General features: G+C 42.9%; 2 protein-coding genes across 9 annotated transcripts in view; one reads left to right on the forward strand and one right to left on the reverse strand.

Annotated features, from left to right (window-relative positions):
• Nucleotides 1–7,018, reverse strand: part of IFT122 (intraflagellar transport 122) — a 50,135-nt gene extending 43,117 nt beyond the window's left edge. For 2 of the 5 annotated variants that reach the window (XR_004001155.1, XR_004001156.1), the window contains exons 1-6: nt 6,932–7,018; nt 4,685–4,751; nt 3,900–3,984; nt 3,276–3,354; nt 2,186–2,262; nt 1,598–1,664 (exon numbers count right to left, since the gene is read on the reverse strand). Coding sequence is in view for 3 of the 5 variants with exons in the window: in XM_030568340.1 (XP_030424200.1) it covers nt 1,598–1,664; nt 2,186–2,262; nt 3,276–3,354; nt 3,900–3,984; nt 4,685–4,751; nt 6,932–7,017 (461 nt within the window). In the remaining 2 variants the exon portion in view is untranslated. Of the gene's footprint in view, nt 1–1,597; nt 1,665–2,185; nt 2,263–3,275; nt 3,355–3,899; nt 3,985–4,684; nt 4,752–6,296; nt 6,377–6,931 lie in introns of those variants that run through there. The other 3 variants (XM_030568341.1, XM_030568342.1, XM_030568340.1) reach the window with 2 other exon arrangements.
• A 77-nt stretch (nt 7,019–7,095) lies between these two features.
• Nucleotides 7,096–15,869, forward strand: MBD4 (methyl-CpG binding domain 4, DNA glycosylase). Of its 4 annotated transcripts, none has more exons than XM_030568346.1 (8): nt 7,096–7,320; nt 9,286–9,546; nt 10,146–11,035; nt 11,623–11,697; nt 12,521–12,655; nt 12,982–13,131; nt 13,631–13,734; nt 15,552–15,869. In XM_030568346.1, the coding sequence occupies exons 2-8, from the start codon at nt 9,299–9,301 to the stop codon at nt 15,627–15,629; spliced, it is 1,680 nt and encodes a 559-aa protein (XP_030424206.1). In that variant the 5' UTR covers nt 7,096–7,320; nt 9,286–9,298; the 3' UTR covers nt 15,630–15,869. The 4 variants fall into 4 exon arrangements, with proteins under 4 accessions (XP_030424206.1, XP_030424204.1, XP_030424203.1 ...); XM_030568344.1 differs by having other exon boundaries at nt 7,096–7,305; XM_030568343.1 differs by lacking the exon at nt 7,096–7,320 and adding an exon at nt 7,335–7,471.
• The last annotated feature ends 2,066 nt before the right edge of the window (nt 15,870–17,935 follow it).

Raw genomic sequence — 17,935 nt, forward strand, 5'->3', positions numbered from 1 at the left:
ACTTGGCGGTGAGGCTACACACAACCCTGACACAGCACAAGGGTTGGGTCTGCCTCAGAAACACCCTGGGGCCCTGCCTCACCATGCCAGGTACACCAGGTGTGGGCAGGGAGGCTCAGCTCGGCAGGATCCAAGTCTGGACAGTTTTAACATGGCGGGGGGGAGAGCCAGGTGTGGAGTGAGAGAGTCCTGTGTGGGGCAATATGGGTGCAGGTGGCTCAGTGGGGAATCCAGATGCATGGGGATTTGGATACACAGTGGCTTGCTGGGGAGTTCTATGTGCAGGGACAATGGGATTCTGCAGGGGGGTCCAGGTGAAAGTGGGCTGGGGATCAGTGCAGTTGGTTAGAGGTCAGTGGGGTGGGGGTCCGAGTGCAGAGTGCTCCTCAGGGTAGTCAGGGATCATCAGGGTTGGGGTTCCAGTGCAGAGGGCTCAGCGGGGCCTGGTCTGGGTGCAGGATGGGGGGGGGGTCTGGATCTGAGGGGATTCTGGAGGCAGGGGATGAGGGTCGGCCGGGTGGGCTCAGTGGGAGGGTACTCCGTGTGACGGCCTGGGTATGGAGCATCTCTCGTACACTGACCCCTCCCGCCAGCGGCTGAGGAGCAATGGGGGCAGGAAGCAAGGGGAAAGGGAATGGTGCAGAGCTTCCTGCAGCCAGGAGAGGTTTCTGGAACTGGGTCTGACCCAGCCCGGCCTGGCCGCTCCTTGAAGAGGAATTACCGTCCTTCCCCACTCCCAGCCAGCACTAGCAGCTGAGCCTGGCACAGGATAGAAGCCACTGGCCAGGGCATCCCCAGTCCTCCTCTCCACCCGCAGAGATTTGTCTCTTTGCTAGCGGCTCTGGGTCCCCAAAATGACATGCCCACACTGCTGGGGAGGGATACATGGCTGCTCTTGCGGCTTCCCTTTGATTCCTCATCAGAAAGTCATTTTTCTGTGAGGAAGCGAAGAAATCTGCAGGGGACATGAATTCTGTGTGCATGCAGTGGCACAGAATTCCCTTAGGAGTATGTGTAAGTGTTTTTGTATTATTATTATTAACAGAAAGTTAACTTATTGGCATCAAATATCAGGATTGGGCTTTATTATCTAGTTGCCCCACACACCACAAAAAAGTCTAATTTATATATAATCTTTAACCTGAGGATCACAAAGTACTTTACAAATATTAGTAAGTCTCAGCAGCACCTCCAGGAGGTTATTACTGTATCAATGGATAAAGAAATGAACAGAAAGGTTAACTGACTTGCTCAAGATCACACTGCTTGCCACTGCAAGTCAGAAACAATACAATTAAAAAAAAAAAAAGTATATTGCACGCACATACTGGGAAGAGGATGAGAGAAAGAAAAAACAGTATGTAACAGATGCTGCTTATTGCACCAGTGGAAGGTGCTCAGATACTATAGTGATGAGGATGGCGTGATATCGGAACCTTTGGTTCTGTTGTAATCTGTTCTACAAACTCCCAATTTATGCCCCTAGTCATGGCTTCTGCATACATTTAATTACATATACTTTTCTCTTTATTGTCATATTTGTATTCATAAAGGAAAAAAAACAATCTGAATGACACGTCTAGTGCTTAAAACTTACCTACAGCAGGTAATTTTACTGCTTGATTTATGTTTGGAGACTGACTTCTGCTCAGGAGACCACAAGCCTTAAAAAACAGAAACAAAAACCCAAGAAACTGACTAAGTTCTTCATTATTACAAGCAGCATTTAGATTAGAAAAAAAAGGTGGCTGGTTTTAAAGGGCCAGTGTTGGGAAGGGTCAATGTTTTGAATAGGTGCTGTTTATTCATATATGGACAGCGTGGGGAGTAAACATCTAAATATAACAATTATAATGAAATATTTCTTAAAGTGCGGCAAAAAAAATAGTACTATTGAAAAATCATATCACCATAAGATACCACTTTAATGCACTGGAGTACATAACTCTTTTCCAATTGAGGGGGAGTGATTTTAAAAGTAAAATATTAAATTATGCTAAACAAGGTATTTTCTAAATTTTCATCCGTATACTTCACAGTGGAGGAGTAACATTTTATTTCTCCATTTCTTCATCACAGAAAAGAAAAAACTGTACCTATACATTACTGGCTTAGTAATGTTTAATTCTCTCATTTTAATAATGTTTACTTGCTCAATGAAAAACATCAGAGGAAGAAGACATACCAAAATCGCTGGAGGAGCAGGATGCCAGTTGGTGAGTAACAGGATTGTATGAAACACACTGTATAGAATCATTATGCCTAGAACAAAGTAATCATCACATTTCAAACAAATATTTTGTTTGTTTTCTATCTTTTATAACAAGATATCTTAAAGCTAAGCTTAGAGGACAAATACTGCATAAAAACAGATCGAGTTACACTATGTCAAATTAACATGTAATTAAACTAAGTTAAAAATAAACTTTTTTAAATTAAGCAGTCTCTGAATGAAGGCTTCATCAGATTTCATCAAGAACTGGCTGCATTGGTATGAGGGCATAGGTGGATATTGGTTTGGGAAGTACTGTGAAAGAAATAAATGTTATTAACCAAATTTTTCCATAATTTGTATGCGTGCGTATCTCTCAATAACTTCAACAAGAATAATGCAAACTTATCAAAAAGCAGAATTAGAATTTGAAGATGTAAGATACTAGCAATTACATATATTTCTTAATGATTTGTGGAAGACTGGTATTAATCCAATGAAAAACACCAAGAGAATTCCGTATGCACACAAATAAAGCAGGGCAGAAAAAGATGAAACTTTTTGGTGGAGGCAAGTACCAGCAACCACCTTTGGATTGGGCTTCAAACTACAACTACTCTAATTTGGCTTATTTTACAAGACCAGGCTCATGTCTTGTATATACAGTACACACAACTCCTGTTGAGACAAAGGCAGAATATAGCTCCCAAAACTCTCCTGACATTCCTCTGCTCTTCTTGAACTCCTGCACCCTCTTAACACAGTGAGAGAGGCTCTCTGGTCCTCCTTCAGCCCTGCAATGTCTTCACAAGAGTAACACCAATGCTTTATCTAGCCCTCCAACTACTCCCCCATTCTCTTAACTGCTTTCCTAACCCTCTCAAATATCCTTCTATATTTTGACTGCTCTCCTCCATCATTTCTCCTCTCTCTACTAATTTATTCTCTGACCCTAGTTCACATTCCTTCAACTCTCCTAGCATCACTCACTTATATTAACAGCAGAAGTCCATAATCAAAGTATGTATTTAAAGGAACCAGTGAAATGAATGGGTTCACTTACGTGTATTTCAGAATGCCTTCTAACTTTGAAGTCCAAATTATTACACTTTTGTCAGCAGAGCCAGATGCAAAACGCTTGCCTAGGGATTAATAATAATTTAAAAACAAAACACCTGTTTACAAAACACCCCAAATTATCACCTTTACTCCAAAAACACTCATCTTAGCAAAACAGAAAACAGGAAGTACTTTGTAGATGTCTGAGCTCTACAGGATCAAGTATGGGTCCAGCCCTGCTACTGACTCCATATGGTAGCACTTCTGCACCCGCATGAAGTACTACTGACTTCAATGGAATGCTGTACAGGTAGACCTCTGCTTTCACACAGATGCCCACTAAAATTCATGGGGTGCATGGGTCTCTGTTTGTAGTATCAACTGCAGGATTGGGGCCTATGTTTGTAATATCCAGAGAACGGTACTTTCTTCTGCAGCTAATATTTGTAAAGTGCTTTGAGACCCTGAGATAAAAGGCAGAGTTTAAATGCAAAGTATTATTATTAAAACTACCTTAACATTCCCAATTTTAAAATGTACAACAAGAAAGGGATGAGGCCGACTACCATGCTTTCTACTACAAACTAACACAAACAAGGAAGCTAAGAAAGCCAGAGGTGTCACCTACCATCTTTAGCATAAGCCACACAGTACACTGTGTCCTTGTGCCCTTTCAAGGGCTGAATTAAGGTTCCATCAGATGTATCATACACCTGTATCAATAAAAGGAAAATGTAAAGACAACAAGCACCACAGGAACTAGAATAATTAGAACTAAACAAGATTGGACGCAAAATAATTGTTTGTATACTTTGCTTATTTGACAATACTTAGTACATAGTCAATGTCACTATTTCTCATGGATGGATAGTTAGTTTCCCCTATTTAAGTCCGCACAGGAAAAGGAGACAATTTTTAAAAAAAGGAAAATGCAATTATATGAAAAAATTTGGCAAGTTGACTTTTGAAACAAGTGTAGTACCTGAAACTACTTTTTAACTTGTCTTTTAAAAATGACTATAGTTTAAACTGATGGTATCTTTTTAAAATACTAGAATATACTTATTTCTTTCTGTGCACGGAGAAGCAGGCATTACATGTAAGGACAATAGAGGTTACTCCATTTATATGAAAGTCATTCAATTCATATGCTGTTTTCAGACACCCACTTGGCCTGCCTGTTTCAAAAAATCCCATTCCCTCCCTATGTCAAAAACTATCTTTTTAAACTGAAGAAAAGGTCACATGAAAGAGCCCCCGTTAAAGAGAGCAGTAAGAAATTTTAAAAGACCCCAAAAATATTGCTATAGTTTATATAATGTTCCATAGCTATACTCTGGGGTCTTTTAAAATATATATTATTATTCTCAGATTCAGGTGGTATGGTGTGGAAAGGAGTAAACAATCTCCTACCAGCAATCTGTTTCCTGCTGCAATTATTAGCTGAGTTCCATCAGGTTTAAAGGCAAGATCATATATACTGGACAATGAAACAAAAAAGAAAAATTAAGGACAGAACACTAAATATTACAATTCCCAGAAAACATATTTTCTATTTCCAACATTGTTTAAATGCCATAAAAAAGGAGTCAAGATTTAATTTAATAGAATTAATTATACACCTCAGAACATATCTAACTTTGAGGAAAATTCCAGAAGCCAAACAGCTTTACGATGCTTTCCCCACATGCAATAAGAAGTTCTCCAAACCAGACCACCATCCTGCAATTGGCTTTGTCCAGGCACAGAAGTATGCTTACACAGATCCAACTGTAGGACCACGCCACTAACTTGCAACTGCACCCTTGCAGATAGACCCTTGTGACCATATATATGCAGTTGCAAGAGCAGGGCCATGGGTGGATGAAAATTTAAAAAAATAGGGAAAACCTTGCATTATTCAGACATTATTATTGACATATTACCTATAGTTCATGAGAACCAACTATATACAAGCTGTAGTATGCATTTTGACAGTTATATGGATAATAAAAACAAATTCTTGTTCAATGACATGAAGAAACAATCAAAACAGAAAGGTGGCACCATACTGAATCTTGCTGTCACTTGGTGTTGGGAAGGGTAGGGGCTGGAGAGGTGGAATAAATGGTCTATATTCATTCCTCAGTAAAGTTTTCCTGAGATATACAATTGGTTTCCACGAGGACAATCTTATCATAGCACAGTTCAGTAGAACACAATGATAAAGAACACCAAAAAGTTGCCAAGATACAATAAAATAGTATTGGCTGTGGGCGGGAGGGCATTTTCTCCCAAAGCACTTCCTATCACTTGTATATACAGTACTGGAGAAATTAACCACTTATTCGTTTAGCAAAGCCTCCACAGGGAGGGTAAAGGGTTAAGTCTGGTCAAGCACACCGGAAGTACTCTTAGAAAAAGAATGTGGAGTGATCTTTAACATGCACACAGAGCAAAGAGAACCATAGTTTGGAAAATCACCCACAGAGTAAACTACCTGGAATGCTATGTATCTATTTTCTTTAAATGAAGGACTAAAGTTACATCCTCCCACTTTTCACATCCCTACCCCTCAGGAACCCCCAACTCAGGATTCTGGGAACTCTGTATATTCCATATTTAATGCTTAATTTACTAAACCAACCCCACTGGACTCATATTTGATGTTTCTCCCATTGACATTAGTAACCCTGGTTATAAACCACAGGCTTCTGCTCTCCTGACCCCAATAAGAACCCATGAGACATTACCAGTTCATACAGACTGTGAGGTTTTAAATTGATAAGAAATTTACTATTAAATAAAAACGGGCTGACAAAGATGCAACATGCCTGATCAGATTATCAGCATGCCCATACTGCAGTGACCCTCACTCCAAACCCTCCCCTGGGGCAAATCAAAAGATGGGTCCCTGCCATCCCCCCTCACTAGACCATGAGTTCCCCAAAGCAGGGACCACATCTTTCCATTTGCCCCATAAAGTGCCCAATGTGCTTTGGGATGCTGTGAAAATAGCAAACAAAAACCATATTCAGCCTCTTACCATTGCTCGGCCTTATCCCTCCAGGTCAGTGCGGCCCTCATCCCCCCCTCTCCTACTAACACTCCCTTCCCCACCGCCTGCCCTGCCCCGCACCCCTCCCCCACCGCCTGCCCTGCCCCTTCTCCCCCAGCACCCCTCCCTCACCGCTTGCCCTGCCCCAGCAAACCTCCCCCACCGCCTGCCCTGCCCCCTCCCTCACCGCTTGCCCTGCCCCAGCACCCCTCCCTCACCACTTGCCCTGCCCCAGCACCCCTCCCCCACCGCCTGCCCTGCCTCCTCTCCCCCAGCACCCCTCCCCCACCGCCTGCCCTGCCCCTTCTCCCCCAGCACCCCTCCCTCACCGCTTGCCCTGCCCCAGCACCCCTCCCCCACCGCCTGCCCTGCCCCCTCTCCCCCAGCACCCCTCCCCCACCGCCTGCCCTGCCCTCTATCCCTAGCTACCACTTAGTCCCCTCTCCCGGCCCCGCCTATGCCTGCCCGTGTCGTGTTACTGCCTCCCTCTCGCAGCCCCCTCTGCTGTCTCGCGGCACTGCTGGCGCTGGCGCTACCTCTCCCCCTTCCCTGGCTGCTGTTTGTTTATTTACACAAGATTAAAGCGCCCCCAACCTCCCCGGGCAACGCGCATGCGCACTAACCCCAAAGCCCTTTGCTTAGAATCAACGGGCACGACGCGCGAAGGGAAAGGATAGAAACTCAAAAACGTTAGATCAGCATTGCGCATGTGCCACGAAGCTGCGTCCCATGAGCACTGCGCTTGCGCGAGGGGGAACAGTACTGCGCAAGCGTAAAGCGCGGGACTGTGCTTGGAATACGCATGTACAAGAGGCGGGCTGTTCTCTGTTGGGACTGTTCTCGCGGGAGAATCTCTGCGCGCCCTTGGCAGTATCGTATATTGGCGAGAAGCTCTACGGGTATGCTAGGTGTGCGCATGCGTAATACAGCTAGGAATGGCGCACACACTCACGTAACATGGGAGGCTCTTCAGAATGGCGGCTCCGGAAGTACGGGGGTAAGAAGAGGGCAGGTAAAGTTACTATAGCAACAGGAGGTCCAGAGGCCTTTCAGAAGGGCTAGGCCGCGGTCTGTTCCCTCAGACTGGTCCTCCATAACATTGGGTGGTGATGTCACAGGGCGTGCTGATGTCACATGCTGGTGACATCACGGGGCATGGTGCGGTATGTGAAACCCTGTACTGCGTGTGTGTGTGTGTGTGTGTGTCGGTCGCTCTGGGCCCTGTTTACTTCCTTGCCAGCTTGGCTCTTGGGATGTTGTGTGCTGGCCCCAAAGCCTCTGGAACTAGAACTGCTCAGCTGTGTGTCATACGCTCCACAGTGCTGCGCTCTGGGAGGTTCTCGTTTAGCTTGAATGGCGGGACCTGGAACTGGAGGATCTGAGTTCTAGCCCTGCTGCTGGTGCTGAGCACTGGGCTGGGTTTCAGCTGGCTGAGGGCCCTGGTGGAGGATTGGAACAGGTACAAGGTTCTGAGGCGTACTGCTGTGGAGTCATTTTCTAATATGTTGCACTGATTTAGCAATCATAACTCTTAAGTGGCCCCAGACATATAAACAACTTTATGATTAAACTGAGATACAGATTCACAAAAGTAGCTTCATTATTCTCCCTCTGCGGTGGGTGAACCTCTTCAGTCTTTTCAAAGCTCAGTCACTGTCCTTGCACAAGGCTCCACTTGGGCATTCCCCAGTTAAGTGGTTTGAGGAGTCGGTGTTGAGCACGTGAGGCACTCCTTCTCCCTCAGACCATATGAGAAGAACACGTTTAATATAGTCAGATAGTAATGTATAGGGTTGTCAACTCTTAGATATAGAAAACTAATCATTAACCACCTCTGCCTCCCTGAGCAAAAAGGGTCCTACTCTAGCTAATTATTACTAAAATGTTTTAGAGAACAATTTTACACAAAGGTGTATTTTTTGAGTTGTTTTATCATTTTCCTTATCTTATCCTAACATGGTGCCACAGTTCAGACAATTGGGGTTGTGAATTGTAGAGCACTCTAACATGTCCGTCTCCCCCTTTCCCCACACATTAAACTGATAAGACAGTACAGTACAAAAATCAGCCAGGGCAGTTCAAAACCTGCCAAGTGGCAGCCCTAGTAATGTATATGTTATGGTATGTTACTTATGTATGTGGGCTCTAATTAAAGTGACCATTTATGTTTCAAAGAAATAAAGAATATGAAAAATGCATTTGGAAGCTTACTTTTAACAGCTAACATCCTACTGTGGTTTGTTTATGGCACGAGATTATATATCAGGGATCGGCAGCCTTTGGCACTCAGCTCATCAGGGAAAGCCGCTGGCAGGCTGGGACGGTTTGTTTACCTGGAGTGTCCACAGGTTCGGCCGATCTCCGCTCCCGCTGGCCGCGGTTTGCCATCCCTGGCCAATGAGGGCTGCGGGAAGCGACGTGGGCCAAGGGATGTGCTGGCCGCCGCTTTCAGCAGCCCCCATTGGCCGGGGACTGCGAATTGCGGCTAGTGGGAGCTGCGATTGGCCGAACCTGTGGACGCTCCAGGCAAACAAACAATCCCAGCCTGCCAGCAGCTTTCCCTGACAGGCTGCGTGCCAAAGGCTGTCGATCCCCATTATATACAATGCAAAGTCACACATTTATATTCCAGACTATGATCCTCTGTATGCTTATTGCTGAAATACAAGACCAAGCACTCCTCATGTTAACTTGAAGTCCAATATGTAAAACATAGTATAGATTGCAAATACTTTTGTTCCACATGGAAGAGAGGCTGATCATGCTGTTTCCATAGCTCTCCCAGCACCTACTGTCCCAGTGAACAAGAGGCAAGGTCTCACACATAACAGTGCATAAATATTTGCAACAGGCCAGCTAATACCTTCATATTTTCACTTATTTTTTTCCCTAAATCTCTGCAAGTCTTGAAATATTGTAGTTATGAATAGTTCCAGACAGGTCTATTTCTATCATTTTATTTTACATTTACTTTCAGTGACAGAAGTAACATGCAAATTGGAAAGAACACAAAAGAAGAGGGGAAAGAATTAGTGACAGAGACAAGAGAATATTTTGGTCTACAGATTGAAGGTACTGAGACCATAGCAGAAAACACACTCCAGTGCAAAGAAGATGCAGCTGCTGTGTCAGAAGTGGCTTCTAGATGTCTCAAAAACATTCCAGATGGATGGGAGAAGATCACAAAGCAACGACAATCAGGCAAAACTGCAGGGAAATATGATGTTTATTTCATCAGGTAATATTTGATGCAACTTTTGAAATTAAATCTGTATAGTAAGTAAAAGCAGTGTATGTCACAGACTTATTCTACTGGTTGCTTAGTGGAGAGTAAGTGTTACAGAGCCTAGGAGTCAAGTGTCCTTGTTCTCTTCCAGTCCTCACACAGATTTAGTCTGGGACTGATCCAAAACCCACTGAAGTCCATAGGCTCCTGTTGATTTCAGGAGCCTTTGAATCTGACTTAGGGCAAGTCATTTAACTTCTTGGTACTTCATATTAATAATATGGAAATCTATAAATAAAAATAGTTACATGCCTCATAAGGGTAGCATGAGGCTGTAAAATACTTTAAGATACTTAAACGAAAGTATAAAGGATTATTACTTGCAAATTAGTTCTTTGTATGAACATTTTTGATCAAATATTAATAGAAGGCTTGTCTAAAAGATATTATTCAGCCTTTTTAAAAAAAATTGAGCTAGATTATTTTTTGGAAAATGCAAGTAACATTGTTAGCTTTTTTTTTTTCCAGAAATATAAGTTTTGTTTGCTTTGTTTTAGAGCAAGAAATGAAAACTGTAACCACTGATCATTTAACTTTCTTTCATTTCATAGTCCTCAAGGAGCAAAGTTAAGATCCAGATGTGCACTTGTGGCGTATTTTAGTAAAAATGGAGAGACTGTTCTTAAACCAGAAGATTTTGACTTTACTGCTCCTGTTCAGAGCAAAACTCGATCAAGAGCCAAAGGATTCAGTGCAGAAGCTGTGGGACCAAGATTACAGAATAAAGAATGTAATGGTAAAGCGCAAGATCTTAGTGTGCAAAGTAATAAAGAAGAACTTAAAGTTTTGGAGTTACAGACCAGTAATGAACAACTGGAAAACATTTCCATCCATCTGCAGGGCAGGGAGGACTTGGTCATTAAAGACATTAAGCCAAAGGACTGTTGCATAAAGGCCAAAGAAAAAAGAGCAGTTGGAAGAAGGGCTCAAATTAAGAAAGCTAAGAAGGGCTCAGAAAAGAGGAATCCAGATCACAGCCAAAATAAAAGGCAGAGAAAAGCATCATGTAATAATCAAGAGGCTGAGGGCAGCCAAATCAAAAAATTCCGGCGAAAGAAAGATATTTGTGTTTCTGATAGAGGTAGAATAGACAATCAGAACTTAAAACCCACAGATATTGGAAAAGCAAACACACTTTCAAAGGATGAAATAATGACTTCAGGATCACAATCAGAGATGCCTCTTGGACCAGTAACTGCTCTCTCAGAAACAGAGTCAAGAACCATGGGACAATTAGGATATGCAGAGAAGAGTTCTGATGATGCAGCTGCTACAAACTCTGACAAGAACATTGCAGAAAGAGAAGGATCAAGTGTGTTTGCAAAAGAGAAGGATTGGGTGCATTCGGATAACCAGGATTTCAAACCTAGCACTGAAACAGACATTAGCATTTCACAGCCTTGTGGCAAGAAAAGCTTTACATCAGTGAAAATTCTGCAAGGTATATACATTTCAGAGCAGAGCACTGTTCTAAAATTCCATCAGGAATACTTCCAAACTAATTACAAAAAAAGAGTGTTTGTTTCAGGCCTGCCTACTCCATGACTAGGTATGGTTAGAACTTTCTAAATCTACTTGCCTGGAGTTGGTCTAATCTGTTTATCATATTTACCATACAGAGCATGAGATATTATAGTAGCTGAGTGCTATGAACCAACCAGTTCAAGCCAAGGAAGTGGATTTATTCACAATTAGAAATCACACCATCACTTTCTCTGATTTAATGTAGCAATGATCACTACTCTCCATATATCGATTAACTTAAGTTACTGCAAAAGTGGCCAGGTTTTGATTCAAGAAATACAACTAACCTTGTTTAGCTTCATTCTGAGGTTAGTATAATAGTTCATTGATTCTGCCCTCAATTATACCTGTGCAGCATCCATTGACTCACTGAGATATGATTACTTTTGTTAAGGGTTTGTCATTTGAAGATTTATTTTTTTTTAAAAACAGATGCTGAAATATTGATAGATATCAGAGTGGAACTAATTCTCATTTACATACAGGTATTTTTTTTCTTTTTAGAAGACTGTGTCCCAAGAACACAAGTAGAGAGAAGGAAAACCAGTCCATATTTTTCTAGTAAATACAGTAAAGAAGGTATAGTATTCTCTATGGGAAAGAAAGCTGTGTTTTGACGGGATTGAAAGGCTTAAGAGGTTAGCAAAGGGGTATGGAGCCTTTCTCTTGTATATCAATAGCTCAAATCCATACCTGGTCATTACTAATCTGAGAGGGACTATCACCTGATGGCTGCATTGTGGCCTGTGTGAGAGGATTTTTGTTGTCTTACTTTAAACCTAGCAGACAAGTGTCCATATTGCACAAACCACCATCACATTTTGCATTAACTGGCATTCTTGGTGACTACCTCAGCAGGGAAGCTGCAGATTGAATGGGCTCTGAGAATGAGCTACCTTTTTACCCATTAAGGGTGTTATTCTGTGTCAGAGGTGAAGCCCACACATCTGCTGCCTGCTCTGTACTTAGTTGATGCAGTGGGAATTTATGGTATCTGTAAGGCCCCTTCTTCCCAGAGAACAGCCCCAGTTACAGTGAACCTCTACATCCAGATGTCAGGCTAGTCCTATACTATCTTCAGAATGAACCCGGGTGCAGGAGGCATTCTGGGATTGGAATGAGGGTGAGTATGGCTTGGGCAGACCTTTGTCCTGGCAATTCTGTACCCATAGAAATACAGGAGCAAATTACGGCAGCCCATGGGGCTAGCCTAACCTGTGCCGGGGCCCCAGTGGCCCCTGCAGTGTCATAATACAAGAGTAATAAACTCTCTACCCTCCCTCCATGCGCTAGTGGGAGCATGGGGGTGAGTCTGCTCCAATGTCTCTTAAAAGAATGGGGGAGGGAGAAATCAACCCTTTACTGCTCAGTAAAGTGTTGCATATTATCTTTGTGTATGTAGCTCCAAGCCCGCCAAGAAGGAAGGCCTTCAGGAAATGGACTCCTCCTCGGTCTCCATTTAATTTGGTCCAGGAAACACTCTTCCATGATCCGTGGAAGCTCCTCATCGCAACCATATTTCTCAATAAGACCTCAGGTAAATAGGTATACGATATGATATGAAGCTTAACCTCTACATACTAGTTTCATGGTCTGTGAGTTGCATCGGCTTATGTAAATGCTGAATTTGGATCTGATGTGGCTGTTGGGGATTGTTGCTGCAAGATCAGGGCCTTAGTTACTAAGTTTTTCATTACAATATTGAAAGGATTAAATAAACTATATCTAAGGTATATTAGTATAAACAACTTTAAATAATTTGCATCTTCCTCATCAACAACATTCAGAATGCACACTTTGGATAGTCACACAGATGAAGTTACTGTACAGCCTTTCTGTTCACAGCATATTATCTCTGCCTAGGTAAGATGGCAATACCTGTGCTCTGGGAGTTTCTGGAGAAATATCCTTCCCCTGAGGTAGCAAGAACTGCAGACTGGAAAGAAATGTCAGAGTTGCTTAAACCTCTTGGCCTCTACGAACTCAGAGCGAAGACCATTATCAAATTTTCAGGTAGCTTCTTTTCAATATGTCTGTAGAACGATCTAAACTGATGTCAGTTGAGAAAGTGGCATTATAAACCCCAGCTCTGTGATTTTCCTTCAATGTTCCAAAGATGGAACAATGGAGGAGCAGGCCCTGGTTTGAGATGACTATCAGAATTAAAAAACTCATTAGTATCCACAAGGTCAATTGTTTTGCAATGAGATACTACAGTATTTTCTGTATTTTAATGTTTAAAATAAAAACATTACTGCGTAGATTTTGCTCTGTAGTCATTTAAAGCTGCCTTCCACAGTGAGATTTGTTTAGAAATAATTCCCTTTTCACCTGTTACTAATGTAATACATTTAGTTAAAACTGTGGAGTTTAAAAGACTCTAAACTGGTGATTTGGATGTTTTAATGTAAAAATCAAGATTTTTCCAGTTCTGCAGTGAGTACCAATGTTTTCTTGTAATATTTTCTGTGGCACATTTCTCTACATGTTAGTATGGGGTTATATTCTCTAGATGAGTATCTGACCAAGCAATGGAGGTATCCTATTGAGCTGCATGGGATTGGAAAGTATGGCAATGATTCATACAGAATCTTCTGTGTCAATGAATGGAAGGAGGTAAGTGATGCTCTCATTCTCTAAGGGCCAGATTCAACGCTCATGGAACGCATTGGGTTCCACTGACTTTGTTAGACCTTGGATCAAGCCCTATATAATCGTGGATTAAAAATGAAATGGAGTAGAAATAATCTGTCAACTTTAATTAAGAAATGTTCATGGACTGTATTGTTTATGGGCCTGATCCTGCAAGTCCATATTGATGTGAATAGCCCCAAGAGCTAATCCTACAATTGTGCCTGGGTGTGCAAGGAGGCACCTAAAGGCTAGCGACAGTTGTCTCATTTCAGGGCAATTGCACCTGTATTTACCCGTCAGTGGTCCAACAAGAGCACCCACTACTCAGGCTTCCAGCTTCCCAACCATTGCCTGTCTTGGATGGAGACCTGTGTCTTTCTCTCTCTCTCTCTCTCTCTCTCTCTCTCTCTCTCTCTCTTCTGACCAGAATATTTCCAGGCTGCACAGTTCCCTGCCTTTCGCTGTGTTATTGCCAGCAGAGGCAGGCTGCCCAAGCACGCCTGCTTGCTTTTTCTTCAGAGACTGATAACAGAGTGTTTGTCAGTAGTTACAAGTTACCACACGGTTCTATGCAAGCTTATTTTTTTTCCTTAAACTAAAAGCACTATAGAGAAAACAGTAAAGACCATACAAGAACCTACATGCACGCTAATAGGCTTACCACAGACCACGCCAACACTAACATGGGTTCTGGCTAGAGTAGACCTTCCAAACCCCATCAAAAGGATTTCTTTTGTGATCAGGTTCATCGCATCTTCAGCTCAAAGAGCACACGATCATGTAGGGCCTCAATAGACCAAGTCCTTCCACTCCTCTGAGGATTGGGACCCTTCACGGACTAGAGATCCTGTCCTTTTGCTGAAGAAGGCTGTGAGCCAGTTTATAAACAGGATATTTATCTAGAAACACTTTGTCTGTTTCATCCATGGAAAATCAAGTTTGAATTAGTATATGCATACTTCTCCCAGGGGAGTCAGGACTGGATTCATACCTTACACATCCCTAGGCACAGCATCTTCAGCGCCCCCCTGCCTACAGCTGACCTTTCTCTTGCACACAATTTTAGAGAGGTAAGTCTCCCCTAGAATGCCAGTGCTCCCAGCTACATGCCTACTGTGCCTAATTGGAAATTCAGCCCTGCGGGGAGTAGCTTCAAAGAGCTACTAATGAAGGAAATACGTTAGCATCTTCCTCCTCTTAGAGAAGGTACATACATTTTAATTTTTAATGGAGTCCAAAAGGTATTAAGTCTTATTCAGTAAAGTTTAACTTAATCCCATAAGGTTTATCCAGGATATTACAGGATGTTGTCAGTCTGACACAACAGTCACCCCCTTTAATTTCCTTTTACGTTTCTCTTCCCCATCTTGGTAATGGTAGTGGTCTTTGTGATGTGTCAGGGTACCCTCTATTTTATTTGTCTGCAAGAGCATAGCATCTGCTCTGACTTGCCTCTCCTCCCTCTACTGCAACCCAAAATCCTCACTAGGCTCTTCTCTTGTTTACAGATTGTTGAAACAGCAGCTGTACTCCACTTAGCAAGGTTATTGTGTGACTTGCCTTCTCAGTTGATGCAACTGATGTTTCATGCCTGATCAGTACTACTTTCTGCATTTCAGGAGCATGCACGTTTAGGTCTTTTTTTCGTATCAGCATGCTGTAATAACCCTAAACTATAAAGTAGGGCCCAAGCTGGGGGTGGAGATATTCCAGGCAGTTATTTCAGTACTGCAAGAGGTTTTTTTATAGAAAACATTTTTAATAAAAACAATAGTTCTAATGCCTTCCTTCTCTTTCAGGTACATCCACAAGATCACAAGTTAAATACATACCAAGCATGGCTCTGGGAGAACCATGAAAAAATGAGTCTTAATTGAAAAATGCAGATATGTTTTTATATAACTTCACTTTTTTGTACTTACCACCTCGCTCTTGGCTATGTTCACATGAAATGGAAACATCCTATTCTCTTTACACATTTGTAGTTCTGATCATTGAGTGCTTAATTCCAATATTTGATTGTGTTTAACGTGTTTTCAAGCCCTCATAATCATTGTAATTAAAAGTTGATAAACACTGATATTTTACAATAAATTTTTAAATAAGTTTTATTTTAATAGTTGGCCATTCCTCAGTGCTGCAAACACTAAAGTGATATCATACTTTCACCTAACTAATACCATGCTACCTTACCATAGAAATCTGAGTGTTATCAATTGTTTCTTTTGCCACTTAAGTATTGCTTCTGACCTTCTATCTAGTGATGGGATAGAAACACCCAACTCCCTTTGTTTGACTACTTGTGAGTAATCAAGTCAAAGGATCCCAGAAGAGAACAGGGCAAGTCCTTAGAACTCAAACTCCCATTGCTAACTTTGCAAGCTAAGGGCTTGACCCTATACAAGCTACTAGTTTATAATCTAATCCAGAGATGGGCACACTTTTTGGCCCAAGGGCCACATCTGGGAATAGAAATTGTATGGAGGGCCATGAATGCTCACAAAATTGGGGTTGGGGGGTGAGGGCTCAGGGTGGGGCCAGAATAAGGAGTTCAGAGTGCAGGAGGGGATTCTGGGCTGGGGCGGCGGAGTATGGTGCGGGAAGGGGTGCAGGCTCTGGGGTGGGGCTGAGAATGAGGAGTTTGAGGTGCAGGAGGGTGCTCCAGGCTGGGATCGAGGGGTTTGGAGGGCGGGAGGGGAATCAGGGCTGAGGCAGGGGGTTGGGATGCAAACTCAAGGCAGCACTTACCCTAAGCAGCTCCCAGAAGCAGCAGCCATGTCCCCACTCCGGCTCTTACGTGGAGCTGTGGCCAGGCGGCTCTATGCGCTCCCCATTCACAAGCACTACCCCTGGCCAATTGGAGCTGAGGGGGCAGTGCTTGGGCGGAGGCAGCATGCAGAACGGAGTCCCCTGGCTGCCCCTACACCAGTGGCTCTCAAACTTTTGTACTGATGACCCCTTTCACATAGCAAGCCTGTGACCCCCCCCCTTATAGATAAACAAGTGTTTTTAATCTATTTAACACAATTATAAATGCTGGAGGCAAAGCAGGTTTTGGGGTGGAGGTTGACAGCTTGTGACCCCCCCATGTAATAACCTTGTGACCTCCTGAGGGGTCCTGACCCCCAGTTTGAGAACCTCTGCCCTACACATAGGAGTGGGGCCATGCTGCTGCTTGCCAGGAGCAGCCCCTGATCCTGCTCCCTAGCTGGAGCACTGGAGCAGGGTAAGCGTCAGACTCCGCTCCCCAGAAGGAGCTTGATGGCCAGCTTAAAATGGCTGGTGGGCTAGATGTGGCCCACAGGCCATAGTTTGCCCACCCCTCGTCTAATCCAATGTTCACTGGAGTTAAAGGAAAGACTTCAATGGATTTTGGATCAGTTCACTTCTGCTTTACTACTGACTAACCTGTAGTAACAGAACGATTCATGGAAGTATGCACTAGGCTTGCTGTTATGTTTGCCAGATCAGACCCTAACTTGCTTAACTTTTAAAGAGCTTCCTGCAGCTGACCTGTGACAATGTATTCATGCTGAGCAGGACTTTGACAGCTGTGCATTCTTACAGCCCTGCTAACTACTCTTCCTTTGATGTTTTTTTGTTTTGTTTTTACTGCTCACTAGGAATTAACTCTCTAGACTAATTTTCAGCATTTCTTGCTACCATCCAGGGAGTGCCTTTCTTTTAGTATATTGTGGGCCTGATCCTGTAGAAATCTGAGCACTGTCTAACTCCCGCTGCAGTCAAACTCTTTGCAAAATCAGGTCCAGAACAAGATTTCAGTGGGGCCCAAACTAATAGGATATTGGTTAATGAGCCTTATTTTTCAGTAACATTTTTTTTTAACATCTGAGCTGCTGTAAAATCCTTGTTTCTGAATTCATATTTGCCATATTTAAAAGAGTCAAACAGGTCCTAAAGATGTATCTATAATTACAAAAGCATGTAAACAACAAGTAAAGGTTAGTGCAAGGACTGGGTTGAAGCTCTGCATTTGAATCTAATCCATAATGCCTTCACCCTGTGAAGCACCTAATGACCTATACATACAGTGCAGCTTTAATCTTTGCATCTCAAACTGGATGTGTATTTTGACCCATTTTACACATGGAAAGAATGAGATGGAGAAAGGTTAATGTTCTGACTTTCAAAGGTGCTGGACACATGCAGCTCCCACTGACTT

Source organism: Gopherus evgoodei, chromosome 7, assembly GCF_007399415.2.
Source record: "Gopherus evgoodei ecotype Sinaloan lineage chromosome 7, rGopEvg1_v1.p, whole genome shotgun sequence".
Taxonomy (NCBI): Eukaryota; Metazoa; Chordata; order Testudines; family Testudinidae; genus Gopherus; species Gopherus evgoodei.